Source organism: Egretta garzetta, unplaced genomic scaffold (assembly GCF_000687185.1).
Source record: "Egretta garzetta isolate BGI_Z169 unplaced genomic scaffold, ASM68718v1 scaffold228, whole genome shotgun sequence".
NCBI classification, from domain to species: Eukaryota; Metazoa; Chordata; class Aves; order Pelecaniformes; family Ardeidae; genus Egretta; species Egretta garzetta.
In genome coordinates, this window is record NW_009260758.1 from 3,839,580 (window position 1) to 3,854,039 (window position 14,460).

The window sequence follows — 14,460 nt, forward strand, 5'->3', positions numbered from 1 at the left end:
TAAACTACAACAAAAGGCTAAATATTTTCTTAAAAAGAGAACGGAGGTTGTTGGCCAGCCCTGGATGCCCAGGATTGTGCTGTGAAGAAAAGTACCAAATATTCTAAAACTTGTGAAAAAATGATGAGGGGGGAGGCTTCCAGCCACCACGCTGTTTGCAGATGAAATGGCAAGGGATTAGTGCCAGGGGCCAGCTGTGACCTTGGATGCTTCATATATTTGAAACTGGGATGATTTTACTCGGCGTTTGCTGGTGGTGCTGGTGGTCATCAGAAGGTAGTGGTGGCCTAGGTAGGGGCCACGGTGCAGCTGGGAGAAAAAGGGACCTGTGGTAGAGACCCACAGTTACGTCCTCTACCCCCATCCAACTAGTACAACATCTTAAAAGACTTATTTTACATAAGAGAGGGATGAAGAGACTTCTGGAGGTCACGCACAGGGATTGTGTCAGGGCAGGAATGTAACCCGGAGCCCTGGATTAACCCCTACCGATAGGACCATCCGTCTTCTCTCCCTGTACTTCAGATCTTTCCCGAAATCCTTGTTCAGGATAGAGAAGTTACAGAAACCTCCCTGGAGGAGCTTTGTGATGGGCAACCTCTTGAGCGTTACGGGGATGAGAAAAGGAAAGGCTTTCTGGAGGGTGGCAAACCCAGGGGGCGTTGGTTGTCTTGAGCACCTTGAGGACTAATGTCGCTGTGCCTTGGGGCTGAGCGATGGAAGTCGGGTGGGGAGCAGCTGGGGGCCAGAGGTTTCCATTGTGAGAAGAAGACCTCATAGGGGCTTCTGGCCCCCCTTGGGAGAGCTGCAGGGACGGGAGAAAGGCGATGGGAGGCAGAAGCAAGAGGGGTGAGGACGGGAGAGAGAAAGGAGGAGGAAGAGGGCTGAACCATGCCTTGCTGCTTCAGCCTTCCGCGTCTCTGTGTGCAGGGAGCTGGCATGGGCATGGACGTGCGTATACAAAATTGCACATGTACGTGGTCGTGCTGGGTAGATTAAGTTGCGTTAAGGTTAAGCCGTCATGTTGCTTGCTTGTTCTAGGAGAGACATGAAGATTTCGCATCCCACCTTTTGCAGTTGCTGATTTTTTTTTCAAAAAATGCAAATAGATCTTTTACATCACTGGTTTGGCCGGTAAATCTTGTTTTGTAAAACACTTTCAAGTGTTTTCAACTCCTTTCTTTACCCTTTATCGGAACAGATGCACAGCTCTGTATTTTCCCCTGCTGCCTGTTGTCTCGAGGTTGCACAGCAAGACTGCAAAGGCTTTTTGTTTGTTGTTGTTGAAGGGGAGGAAAAAGCCCTCAATCCACAGAAGAGTTAACAGGATTTCACTTGATCTGCTCGTTTATGCAATGAGTAATGCGAGGTTGGTAACAGCAAATTGTTGTTTATAAGCAAACATGGCACTGTGTAAACAAGAAGGCCTGGTCCCCAACTGGTTTGATTTCATGGTGGTCAGCAGCTGATGTATGTAACGTACAACCTTTCTGCTTCTCGAAATGTCAGAAGAATGACTATTTGTTTGTCTTGAGTTCTTCCCAGCTGTTTACTCTGTAATGCATTTGCCTCAACCTTGATTCCCTAAGAGTGGCCCCTTTCTCCTCCCTGCTCTGTTTACATTAGTCCTGCCCCGAGTGTCACCTATGAAATCTGTTGATTATTCCACCTGGTTAATGTTAAATTGCTCTTGCAAGATGATGTGTTTGTTCATAAACACAAATGCTGGGCCCCTTGTTTACTGTACCCATGGCAGCAATCAGTTATTAAACAAATATTGCTTTGTTTGCGGGTGTGAGCAGCAGTTTATCCTGCAAGGTCTGGAAAAAAACCTTTAAATGCTGGGATTTTGATAAAGGAGAAAAAGGGGAGCTTGTCCCTGGAATGTGGCTGAAACTCACTTTGGTTTGCTTTGCTTATCTTTAACTTGGGTGAAGGGGCTAGAAAGATTAGCAAGTTGTTTGGTTTTTCCAAGAGATTTCCTTAGTGTAATGATATCTATCCAGTTGTTTGCTTTTTTCAGAAGGGAGAGAGCACTCCTGCAAGACGACTAGCACAGCGGTAGACGGCTGATGGCTAGAAAATCCTGCATGGAGCAAACAAGGAGTTAGAAGGTCTAGGACAAAGATATAGGGCTATGAACCAGGTAATCACCCCGAAAGTACAGCCTTGCATTCTGCGTCAGCGTTTGGTTGGGGGCTTTTGGGTTTCTCTCTTTTCTCGTCTTGGATTTTAATCGATGCATGTGCCCTCGATGGCGTTGGAAAAGGCAAAGCCTTCGCTTTTATTTCTGAGGAGATCTGAGGAAAAGTGTCTGTTTTAGAAGCAGAGCCGTTTGAATGGAGAGAAAAAGACCAAATTTAAAAACGTGCCCCGTCGCTCCTCCTCCTGCGAGTGAGATGACAGAGCTGCTTTTCTTCTTTTTATAACTGGAAAACTGCGTTTACATCTGCTAATTTCTATATGCTGGTTGTTTGCTCTGTGGTTTCTGGGAGTCCTAATTAGAGAGTGCCATCCGGGTAGTTGTTGCTTTTAGGTTGTTTTGCAAATGAGCAAGAAAAACTCACTCACACCATCTTTGTTTTTCAAAATTATTGTTTGTTGTTGTTTCTGAACGGGGCTTGGGTTTCAAATGCCAGGCAGGACCTGTTAGCACTAACAGTAAATTGTTAGGGCTTTGCACACAAAGGGAGTAAACCCTCTTAGGGTGACCTTGAGAAAGAAATGTTAACTCTTTTTTTGTATGAAGGTGGTGTCTGTTCCTTTATATGTGAATTAATCTGTTAAAATATCTTGAATGTACATTTATGCGAAGCTTTTGAAGGATAAAATTAAATAATTGTCCTTTTCATCCCTTGGAAAAGCAAGCAACAAAATATGCATAAAAATGTGATATATTGGATTCACTAGCTCGCACCAGTGGTCCAAACATATTGTTCATTTTGGCTCCTCGGGGCTGGAGGGGAAGCGGGAGGTACCTGAAGTGTGTCAGCGGACAAGCCGGGCGTTAATTGCCTCGTGTGACTGCAATGAATTAAACCTTCGCTGCCTTAAACTAAGTGAAAATAGTGAAGTGAAAATGGTATTGTGCAGAAGTATTGCGAAGTTGCACCTGGCTTTGAGGTGGTTTTCGACTTCTGGAGGTTGGTAGAGAGTTGAGAAACGCTTTAATTGGAGATATGCGTGGAGGGTGGGAGTCCAACTCATCTGCAGCCAGCGCTTGGTCTTGGGAGGTTTGATACCATCTTGTTGCAGCGGTGCTGCTGCTGTCTGGCATAAACTAACCGTATTTACTAAATGCAACTTTGGCCTTTTATTTGGTTGAATAGTTGCCTGTTTTTCCGCGAGGCAGACTGTGGGAGTTTATGTTGCAAGCTCAGAGCAGCGTGCGTACAAACAAATAAGTCCCGGGCTGTGAGAATAGCTCTGCAGTTTCTGTTCCTGTCTTACACGAAACCGCGGGGAGCCCTGCAGGCGGCTGCGCCCGGGCTGGGATGAGCAGGTGGGTACCTCCCGAGAGACGCCGGCACCGAGGCAGCGCCGCAGCCGCCCCGTGCCTCGCCGTGCTGCCCTTAAGCGTCCCGCCTGCCGGAGGAGTCTTTCCTCTAGTGCTCACGTCCATACGGTAGCCGTCGCAGAGTCATACGGTACAATGAAGTATGGTTTCTTGTTTGGTTTTGGGGTTTATTTGCCGCCCGCCGTTCCTTCCCTTCCAAATAAATGATGATCCCAGTGACGGTAAGGATGATTTCCATCAAGCTCGTGGCTGAAAGACAGCTCTCCCCAAGAGAGGGGAAGGAACCTCACTCTGCCGATGATGGTATGTAAATGATTACATCATACTTGCCAGCCGCTTGGAAGTGGCCCAGCTCTAGAGCTTTTATGCAGCTATGGCACGAGCTTCATGCTGAATATGGATTTTAATAGCTGTCAAAGCTGAGAGGCATAGGCTGAGATAGAGCTGGCTCTGCAGAGGGGGTTTGTTTATCCAGGGTGAGACTGGGAGGAACTTCTGTGTGGCTGTGTAAAATGAAGGGAAGATGCAAAAATCTCGTTCGGGAAAGTTGAGTTGTCCGTCGTCTCTGCCTAACGCTTTGGGTCTTACCTCAAGGGAATGAGATCTTCACAGCTTGGTCTGTTCTGGTGCACTAGCTTTTCATGGGGACCAGCTCCAGCTCTTTTAAGCAGTGCAAATGGCAACCTTTTACTGTCTGTCTGAATTAATTTTCCTTGGATTTGCTTGTTCTCTGTTGTTACTGTTTGTGGTCAGCAACACCCTCAGCAGAAGAGTTTTCCTTAGGGGTTACTGCAGTGACTGATGCTCTGAGAAGTTTAAGTTGTTTGACCGTGACTTCAGGAGAAGTCGGTGTGGCACGAGTGGGGTTAGGCTTCTGACTCTCCTTCCCTTCTCCTCACCACAGCTGTCTTAAATTTCAGCCCCTGCAGAGCATCAGTCAGCCTTTCACTGAGCTGCCTCCAAATGATTTCAGGTTCCCGTGGTCCTAACCGTACATGCTGCTGCTGGAAAGAGGCAACCCAGCCAGTGCAGGCCACGCACGCACACGGTGAAAGAGGTTGCGCCGTTGTATGCAGTTAAATAAAAAGTCGTGGCAGCCTGCATCTAGTCAGGAATAAGTGAAGCTGCTACTCAGGAGACTTGAGGGTGGCAAGTGGAAGTAAACCCTGGTAGAGGTTTAGGTTGGTGGAAATTCAGCTCCTCACTGGCGTGGCCCCCAAGGAGGAGGTAAAGAAACCAGTGTCCTTCTGTTGGCCAAGGTGATGTGCTCAAGCACTTTTGGAAAGCACTGGCTTTTCACTGACTACATTTAGTTACGGCTTCACGTTTTTCCCCCTCCTCCTTCCATATTTTTGCCCCCCTCCCCGTGGCTCTGCCTCGCCATGTGGCTCTTCCCCAGCACTGGGAGGGCAGGGAAGGGAAGCAGCCCCATGTGAGCCAGGTGCCAGGGCTGCAGATCGATCGGCTCACGCGGATGCTTCGAGAGCAGCGTGATTTGTTTCCCTTCCCCGGGGAGGCTTGGCACATCACCTCTGCGATGCGTTCAGCCTCCGCCAACCCAAGGCTTAGGACGAGTCCAACCGAGAGGAGAGTGCCCGGGCTGCGCCTGTCTCAGGAGGCAAAGCCGAGGACGCGCTGTGGATAATCCCATTTCTTCTGGACCCTTTATTTCCTAAGCACTAAATGAAATTTCAGATTTTAGATACGTCTAGACATATACAGTGCACGATAAAGTTGATAATACATTAATCATTTTTAACAACAGGTAATATGCATAATTTATGGTGTTACAGTGCTATCTTTTTTGATATTTATGATGGATAATGCTCAGTTTTTGCCCTCATATTACTGCTTTAAATTATACCACAAGAAAATTAATGAGAAAGTAGATTTATGGGTTTCATTTGTTTGTCAATTCGGAAATTAATTGGGTGTTAATTTTAGCCGTCCCTCATCAGACCAGGTCTTTAGTATGTGTGCATTACTTTGCATTCATTGAAGCCTACCTCCCATTTACTGTGGGTCACTAGCTTTGCATACATTAAAATAGCCCTCAGGCTCATTCTCTTGATTACTTTTTGAACTGCCATGCATTAGAAAATTTACGCCTTTCTGTTATAATTATGAAAATTCGCTATTGGAAGATGGTGCTTGCATAACAGCGAGTATACAGTCTTGCTCGGCGATGTAAGATCATATAGCAAATCCCAATACGTTTTTGTTCTAATCCTAGAAAATAGCACTCTCGACAATCTTTGTTGTGCGAGTTTCATCCTTTGAAATTTCAAGGATCCATTTTAATGCATTGAATTACCTCTTTAAGCTGAGGAAATATCAAAGGATTTCACCTCGTCGCTGTCTCTTTGTTTCCTCTTTCCACACATCCCGTACGTGTTCCTCCCTTGCCTTGCTCCAGGTTCGCCTCTCCTCCTCCAAACGCCGCTGTCAGACGTGACTCAGCATCGCTTTTCAGGACAGCAGAGCCTGACTCGCTCCATTCCGTACTATTTCGGTTGATTCTTAAAGATCATCCTTAATTGCTCTTTGAATCCCCTTCTCCTTTCTCATACTCCTGCACAATTCAGCAACCACCAGTAGTGTGTAGGCGAGTGGCCTTCAAAGGGGTAAGCATGAAGTTTTATCCAGAAAGTACCCTAATGTACTGACAGTTGATCTATAGTTAGTTAGTACATAATTATACCTAAAATACACCCTGTCAGCAGGATAAATGACGGCTACTGAAAACTCTAAAAGCATGACGGGTGTTCACCCATCTGCAATGACGAGAGCGGAGGGGTTTGTAAGTTGAGAAAGGCTGGTGAGTTCAGCGTGATCTGATTTAGTTAAATCATGCCATATGTTGGGATGGCTCTTTCTAATAGTCGTGCTAACCACAAACACAGGCAGAGAGAAGTCATCTGGTCCACCTGGCTGGTTTGGACTCCCCTCCCCGGTGTTATTTCTGTACTTAGCGTGGTGGCAGCCCTCGAGCTGCTCATGTGAAGCTGGCTGATTCACAGTTAATTGTGACATGGTGTAATTTAGTAAATGAGCAGCTGAACATCTGTACGCCTTCCCCCACGGTAGATCAAAGCCTTACCTTACACAAGGCTTTTAATTTCCACTAGTGAATCCTTTTTCTTTTACTGAACTCATGGATGGCGGGACGGTGCTGCCGGCCGCCTCGCCGACCTAGGGACGGGGCGTCAGCTGGAGTAGATGGGTGTTCTGGCGTCGGCTGGAGACCGACAAAGCATGTGCCTGGAAAAATTCAGAAGCGGTGGTGGGATGTGGAGCCCAAGGCGCTTTCCCCTGCTGGGTGCTTGCTCCAGAGATACCAGGACTAAAAGAGACCACCTGTGAGTTGGGCAGTGGTCTCCTGGGAAAGCCGTCGTGGTCCTCGTTGCTGGTAACGGGCGGCGCCAGGAGCGCCAGGCTGCTTCGGCATTGCCTTGGTACCTGTGCTGGGGGTAAGAAGCGGCTTTGCTCGTGCGCCGTGTGTTGCCTTGCCAGTTGTGCTCTGGAGCGTGTTTTTGTTCTTAAGAGGTAAAATCCTGTCTCTGCAGCATTGCGTTGTCATGAGATGCTTCCAAACACTGTTTGGGTTGTTGTTGGGTTTTTTTTAATAATCATACAGAGAAGCGCTCTAAAGTTAGTCCTGAGCTTGCTTTGGGGAACTGCTTGCAACAAAGAGGAGAAAGGTTTACTTACAAACCATGCATGTATGGATACTGTGCCTGCTGGAGAGTATGGGACTAGATCTTACTTAAAACTGATTTTACCATTAACTCTTCTATGCCTGCTGGAGAGTATGGGACTAGATCTTGTCATTTGATTGCTTACTTAAAACTGATTTTACCATTAACTCTTCTGTCTATAAAAGTAGAAATATATTTTATAAATCTGTGTTGTGTTTAATTTACATGTCCTTTCATGGCTGGGCCAAGTTCTTTAAGGGCATTTATTCTGCTTCATATAAATAATTGATCAGCCAAGTTAATTTACTTCTGCCTGACTTGGTCAACCTTAATTAACTGCCCTGGAATAAAGACTGAACTTTTTGTTAGCTTAAAATCTTTCACAAATGTGACAAAGAAGGGATGTATTATGACAACATTTTTGCTGTAGCACTGTTCCCAGGGGACAGAAATGTTGAATCATCTTTATGTGCATATATATACACACATATATACAAATATATATATATATTTGTAAACACCTCCAAGTACTAATAGCTGAAATAAAATCGTCGGCTTTGGAAGTAACTTTGAAACACGCAGGCTACATTCTGAACGTGTAGTCCAGGCTGAGGCTGGAAGCATATTAAAACAAAAGATTTTCAGGCCTGGGAGGCCCCAGGGATAGTTTTTTTTAAAGGTGATGAGATGCTTGAAGATGTAGGTTGGTGCTTATCCAGGAGTCTTAAAAATGTCTCGCCAGATGCCTCCGTGTATGGCGAGGCATCTAAATACATCTGAATATCAGTCCCGTAGTCTTTCAGACTTGCAGTGGGTCCTTATTCTGACGGGTGCTTCAGTCAGTAAATCCTCCCTCATGCTGACATTAAACAATGCTGCTGAGTCTTTAGAAACTACGCTGGTAGAAGAACTGCAGAAATTGCACACTTCAGTGCCCACCTCCTGCCTACTAATCTCCATGCTTAACCTTGCTCGTCTAAATAGTCCAGTGGAGCTGAGAGACGCGTATCTGCAGCATCTGGTCTTTGTGATGCTATGGGATTTTTTTTTTCTTTTTTTTTTTTTTTTTAAATGGATTAGCACAGAACATTTTCAAAATTCAGGTTCTGTTTTTTCAGTTCAAGACATCAACGCTGAAGTCCTCAGATCATTTTGATTCAGCCAAAGTTCACATCCGACTGATGTTTTTTTTTTTTTCAGTTTTGACCATGCCTTTAAGAAATTAGCTGTCCTCTACTTCTGTCCAAGTCATCTGGAAGATGATGAGCTGTTGTCCTTCTACTGACAGAGTGCCTTGCTTTGATTCCACTCCAGTGAAATTTCACCCCATTACCTTGGACATAACATATGCACCAAGGAGATGGGCCAAACTGTATGGCTTTGGCTTTGCTTTTGACTGTGTGTCAAAGCTAGAAAAGATTTTGTGCAGGTTAAGATGAGAATCTTGAGAAATCGATTGGCGTTGTGAGATTTTTAAACGACGTTGACGTTAAGTTGTCTAAGATCAGTTCTGTTAGGACGTGCTCCTTGGTTTCAGGATAAAATTTTACAAGTTGTTGTTCATACTGCAGCTTAGCTTTGGTCCCTTCATAGGGAAAAAAACATCTTTTGTCAGCTTTAATAAGAGTCATTCTCTATCCCTCCTAACATGAAAGATCATAGAATTTTTATAAAAAAGAAAGAAAGATACTTCTTCTGGTAAGAACCCATCTATTTTAAGCTGTAAAAAATACATTTTCCTTTGCAGAATTGATATGAGAGTCATTCTGCTTGGCAGAACGGATGAGATGGACGTGCTCTTTTGCCATTAAATTTAAGTCAGAACATGGTATCTTGTATGTCATGGAGGCTTTTGTGGAGTACTGTATTTCCTATAATAAATCTTTATGCAGAACAGCTTCTTCAGCACTGTTTTGGTTACTTGGGGTTGTATTCAGACCAGAATCACGGTTTGTGGTACTAGACCTGAAGCTTCAGTTCAGCTCCCACAGAACCTAATCATGTTGCATAAAGTCAACCTTGCTTTGCTTTTTTCTTTCACAATTTTGAATGACAGACTTCTCTAACGGGCTTCTGTAGGGCCCGCTCCTCTGTGCTGAGGAGAGACAATTACCTCAACCGTCCTCAGTGCTATCACCTCGGCTCATTTAGGTGTGCTCAAAAAGACAAATAATAATCATTCTTGCAGAAAGCTCTCGCAGGTTGATTTTCATGACATGACGCTTAAAGATCAAACCAAACTGTGATTATTTATGTCAACTCACATTTGACTACAGTGAAGAAATAAACAGTTTTATCTTTGCTCCCTTGAAAATCCTGTTTTCTGTTGGAGGTATTTTAGCAAAGTGGATTTGTTTTGTATTGGTGTCCAGTTGAAGGTATATTGAAGTTGACTGCCTGTGAATGGAAGTTTTTAAAACAAAATTTGCTCAAAGATGTTCACTTCTGCTTTTAAAATAATTATTTGAAAGTCCAAACATCACGATTTTCTTGTTACTTTTTTGATGTTCTCTTTGCAAACTCCCTTTCCGGCTCCGTTTCCTTGATAGCTGCCGATCCCGCTGGATGCGATACGTAGGGTGGGCACAGCCAGCGGAGGGGCCGGGGCCAGCCCTGTGCAGCTCAGGTGGTAACTGGCCGGGGTGCTTTGAAAGATAAAATAGAGCATGAAATTTGTCATGGAAAAGGTTCTCAAGAACTATGATCTTTTTGTGGCCAAATACTATAAATAATCCATCTTTTTCTCAATCCTATAGGTTGGAAAAATCATAGCTATTTCTACTGTTGTTTCTTTCCAGGAGCATTTTGCAATCCTAGAGCCAATAAATAATTTCTTGACCAGTTTGGTTGTGAATTATTTTCTGGGTCCTGGAGATATTCTGCTCAGAAGGGCAAGCCAACAAATCGTGATCAGGCAGTGATGGATCGGCTCCTCAGTGGTGTACATTCTTCTTGCTGCTGTCAGAGGCATCTCAGAGCTTTGGTCGGTGCTTTCTCTGACCCTCCTTGGTAGTTTATCCAGGTTCTCGCTTCCAGTCAATTTGTTGCTTCAGAAGCGTTGGAGAATGAAATGTACTTCTTCGCTGCTTGGGCACATTGGTTTTAGCATCTCTTTTCACCATGGTATCTTCTGGAGGCACCTTCCACCAGTTCTTCAGTCCTTCCTCTGTTGGGTGTGGTCTGCGTGGTGGTGACGTGCCACCCACCATTTGCCGTTGGGTGTCACAATGGTCAAAGATGTGAGTCTCTGGGTTTAACCTGCTAACTCAATCTTACGTGGGGGTCATCCTTGTCCAGATCTTCTGCTGAGGTAGATTAATGTAGTGCTTCATTTTCTTCAGTTGAGGCTTGATCCCAGATTTGGATGGATGCAGAAAACAACTACATACATCAGTTCTTTCTCTTTGCTTTATCTCTGGTTAGAAGACATGCGTCCTTTTTAGTAGTGTAGCATATAGCAATTGCATGGCATACTTCTGAGTAAGTTGTGAGCTGCCTGGAGACTCTCGCTCCTGTCGTCTTCTGAAGGAACCTGTGCCATGCAGTCACTGCCCGATGTGTAATCCAGCCTTGTGTGTTAGGTGTAAACACTTATTTAGACCTTATCACGCTTGTGGGCTTTCCTTATAGCGCTGAAAATGAAAACCACACCATGCTCAGTCTGTGTCAGAGCAGGATCATGTTAAAACCCAAAAGCATTTGCTAGTGGCACTGAGAAAGCTGAAGGTTAGTTTAGATCTCTCGAGCTTTTACAAGGGAGTTGACAGAAGCTTTATAATGAGCCCCCAAGCCCTTTTGTCCCCTTGCATAATTCAAAGATCTCACAAAACAGACTGAAAGAAGTTTCCATAGACCAGCTGAAATTTATTTAAATGTAATCAGAACATTTGAATCTGTCCTTGCACCATCCATGTGCTTGGGCGGCCATCAGCGTCAATAGATCCCGTCACGACTGGAGCGGGGTCCGGCTAACGAGTGGTTCACCCGCCTCGGACGTGAATCAGCGAGGAGTGCTAACGCCGGAGCGTGGTGGTGACAAAGCCCTCGTTAGTCAGCTGCTGCTCAGTTACGACATTTCGATAATCGGCCGTATGGATCATCATTAGGAACGTCTGAAGCTACCAACCAAATGAGAGGTCTGGCGTTGGTGCGTTGGGCTGGGGCGTGCCTCTACGCACGGGGTCCGATGCTGAATGTCACCTAGGGCTGGCAGACACCCGAGGAGCTGGCGCTGGAAGGAGGAATTGCTGTCTCCAGCCGCTACGGCGCCTTTGGTGGCCAGAGGCTCCGAATTACGCACATGTGGAGTTCCCAGGGAAAGGGTTTTCCCCTGGTACTTTTCCATTGAAATGCATTGCTTTCTCTCGCCCTTTCTGATTGATGTTTTCCCCTATGTGTTGGAAGGGAAGGGATTTTTCTACTTCCTTTTGATTCGGGGTAGTTACTGAATTCAGCAAGGTTCTTCCTTAAATATAAAGGATCTCGGTTTCAAGGTGAACTTCCCTGCACAGAGGCATTTGGCTCGCATGTGCGCGTGGTGAGTTAGCGTGGGGCAGGCAGCGCGCTCGGAGCGTGCAGCTTGGCTTTCCCTGCCCCGTCTCCCCTGGGTAGGGGTGGGAGGAGAAGCACCAAGGGAGGGATGGGCTGGCAGAAGCAGAGCAGCTTAATAATATCTAAGTGCTGGAACTTGGGGCTGTGCAGGTGGAAATACCTATAAAAAAACTCATTAAAATATCTCAAAGGTAGTGGTTTGCAGCTGAAAACTGGCAGACGTGCTTTGTTTGGGGGGGGGGTCTTGTGCACAAATGCTGACAGTTCCCAAAGACGTATGAATCCCAGGTGTTCCAAGTGGGCACTCATCCTCATCCTCACTGCGGGGCCAGTGACCCACTGGTAGAACCGATGAGCGCAGCGTTGTTCAGCACCCCGGGGCAGACCTCCGCCAAGAGCTGAGGGGGCCGGCTGTGGGTAGCTATGTCTACTGGGGTGACGCTTGGCCAAATACCGCGGGAGGCCCCTCACTGCGATGCCGTAGTGCATCCAAAGGCAGACCAAATCCATAGCCAAGAAATTTGGCAGAGAGCAATTCTGTGAGCAGCTGAAGCAGTTTGCCCCAGACGAAAACTGAGGGTGTCCAGCACATCCCAGACGCAGCCTCAATTGCTTCAGAGTAGTAAAAGGTGCTAATTCGGCAATACCACGGTGTGAATGGAAACCAAAATAGTGAATACTCTGCTTCCCCCACCTGCCCCTACATAGCGTATACAAAGTTTTTGATACCGTCCATCATATGTTGCGAAGAATGACTCACCCGTTTCAAAGGAAAGCATCCAGATGTAACTAGAGAAATTTAATTATGGATTCTGTGTGTTCGTTCAAAAATATTTTTTTTTTCTCTAAGGGAAAAAAGATGTTGAGCAAATAATACTATATTTAGAACAGAACTAACTTACTAAAATTATAGCTGTACCAACAGATAAATAAACAAAAACTAGTAGCATGAACCATTAATGAAAGATAAATCGTATGAAGGGAAATGACAAATGTTTACAGTTTTGGCAGGATTTAAAACAGGGCATGTCTCCTTATATACAGCAACTGTTTTAACAGCTGCTTTTTTTTTTTTTTTTTTTTTTTTTTTCTCCCCTCCCCTAAATTATTTCAGGTTTTTGAGTCATGATGCAAGAATCTGGGACTGAGACAAAAAGTAACGGTTCAGCCATTCAGAATGGAGCGAGCGGTGGCAACCATTTACTAGAGTGCAGCCTGCGGGAAGTGAGATCAAACGGCGAGACACCTTCAGTTGAAATTGGGGCTGCAGATTTAGCACATCTTCAGCAACAGCAGGTACTGTAAGACGTATTACAAGTTTCCTACTTACAGGAAAAGCATGAAGCCTTTAAAACACCACCCCCACCCCAAACCCTTCGTATTTGCCAGTCTGAGGATGCTTTTAGGACTTGCCTACGACATTCTGTACATTTTTGTCTGTCGGGGATTGCAATCGTTAACGTAAAGGGAAACGTTGGACTTTTCTTCCGGGGCTCTTTTTTAATCGTTCCCTGGACATACCCAAAGATCAGGGCTTGCTTCCGTTGCCTGAATGTGTTGAGTCTGGTGGCAGCGACTGGGTGAACCGCTGTATACAAATAACTGGTTTCCAAAATATGTCACTGGGTGGAAAATACACTAACGTGAAGTTTTGTTTTTGCAACAAATTTTACTATAACCTAGCAACCTCTATCAACAGAATGTTTTCTATTAGTGAGAAAGGCTGCGGAGGTATCTGCTGCGGCAAAACATCAGAATAAATAAATAAATACATCCCGCGTCGGTACTCCTCGATTCAGAAGACTCGGAACCAAACTGTGCGGTTTTGCCTTTGTGTTTTAATTAGTGTATTTTCTGGGAAGTGACCAAGTTCACCAGTGTAAGTTATCCGCATAATACGTTTTGTCTCTTTCTTTTCCCTGATAAAATTTTGAAACCCTTCGAGGAAATTTTACACCAAAGTGCTGGGCATGTATCATTCACGTGTTTGGGAACAAAGGCTGCAGCGGAGCCATGGTGAATACACTTAGGCCTAACCCGCACTTTCTCTAATGCAATAAGCATTCTTAAAACCTTTTAAATAAGCGATTGGCAGGTGGTTAAGACTCCCCTAAGTGTACAGTGATCTTTTTAGCAGGTTGTTGTAGAGAAGAAAAAAACCCCTGCACTCAAAAAACAAAGCAAACCGAAGGCTTGCGGAGGAGCAGGGGACCCCGTTTGCCAACGTAAGACAGAAAGCTGCCATAATTAAACGAGTCAGAAAAATGGATGATGCTAAATGCATAGACTTTGGTTGTTTCAGTAATTTTCATCCTACAGGTTTTTACTTGAAGTGAGAATACCATCAGTGAGAAAATCACAGCCATGCTGAATTCATTACTGCAGTAGTCACACAAAACCACGGATAAAATTTCAATAACTGCAGGCCACAGTTGAGTAAACAGTTGCACTGAAACTTAATTCCTGTTGACTTTTCCCTCATTCTTCGCCAGGGGCACATTCTGATTCGCAGTGCAAAGACAACAGGGGTTACAGCTTTGATTAATATAGGACAGTAGAAGAGGAGTGGAACAGTAAAATATGTTCAACACAAAGGTCTCGTCTTAAAAAGGCTTCGTAGCAAAATGAGTTAATTATGCTGCATTTTCCATAGGAGCACTATGGAATTTTCCAGCGCCACTTTGTGCAGAGAGA

At 45.0% G+C, this 14,460-nt stretch overlaps 1 protein-coding gene across 1 annotated transcript in view; it reads left to right on the forward strand.

Moving 5' to 3' along the window:
- FOXP1 (forkhead box P1) overlaps positions 1-14,460 on the forward strand; it is a 402,299-nt gene that overhangs the window by 210,191 nt on the left and 177,648 nt on the right. The window contains exon 4 of the mRNA XM_009645970.2: positions 12,881-13,062. Coding sequence (XP_009644265.1) covers positions 12,892-13,062 — 171 coding nt within the window. The 5' untranslated portion in view covers positions 12,881-12,891. The remainder of the gene's footprint in view (positions 1-12,880; positions 13,063-14,460) is intronic.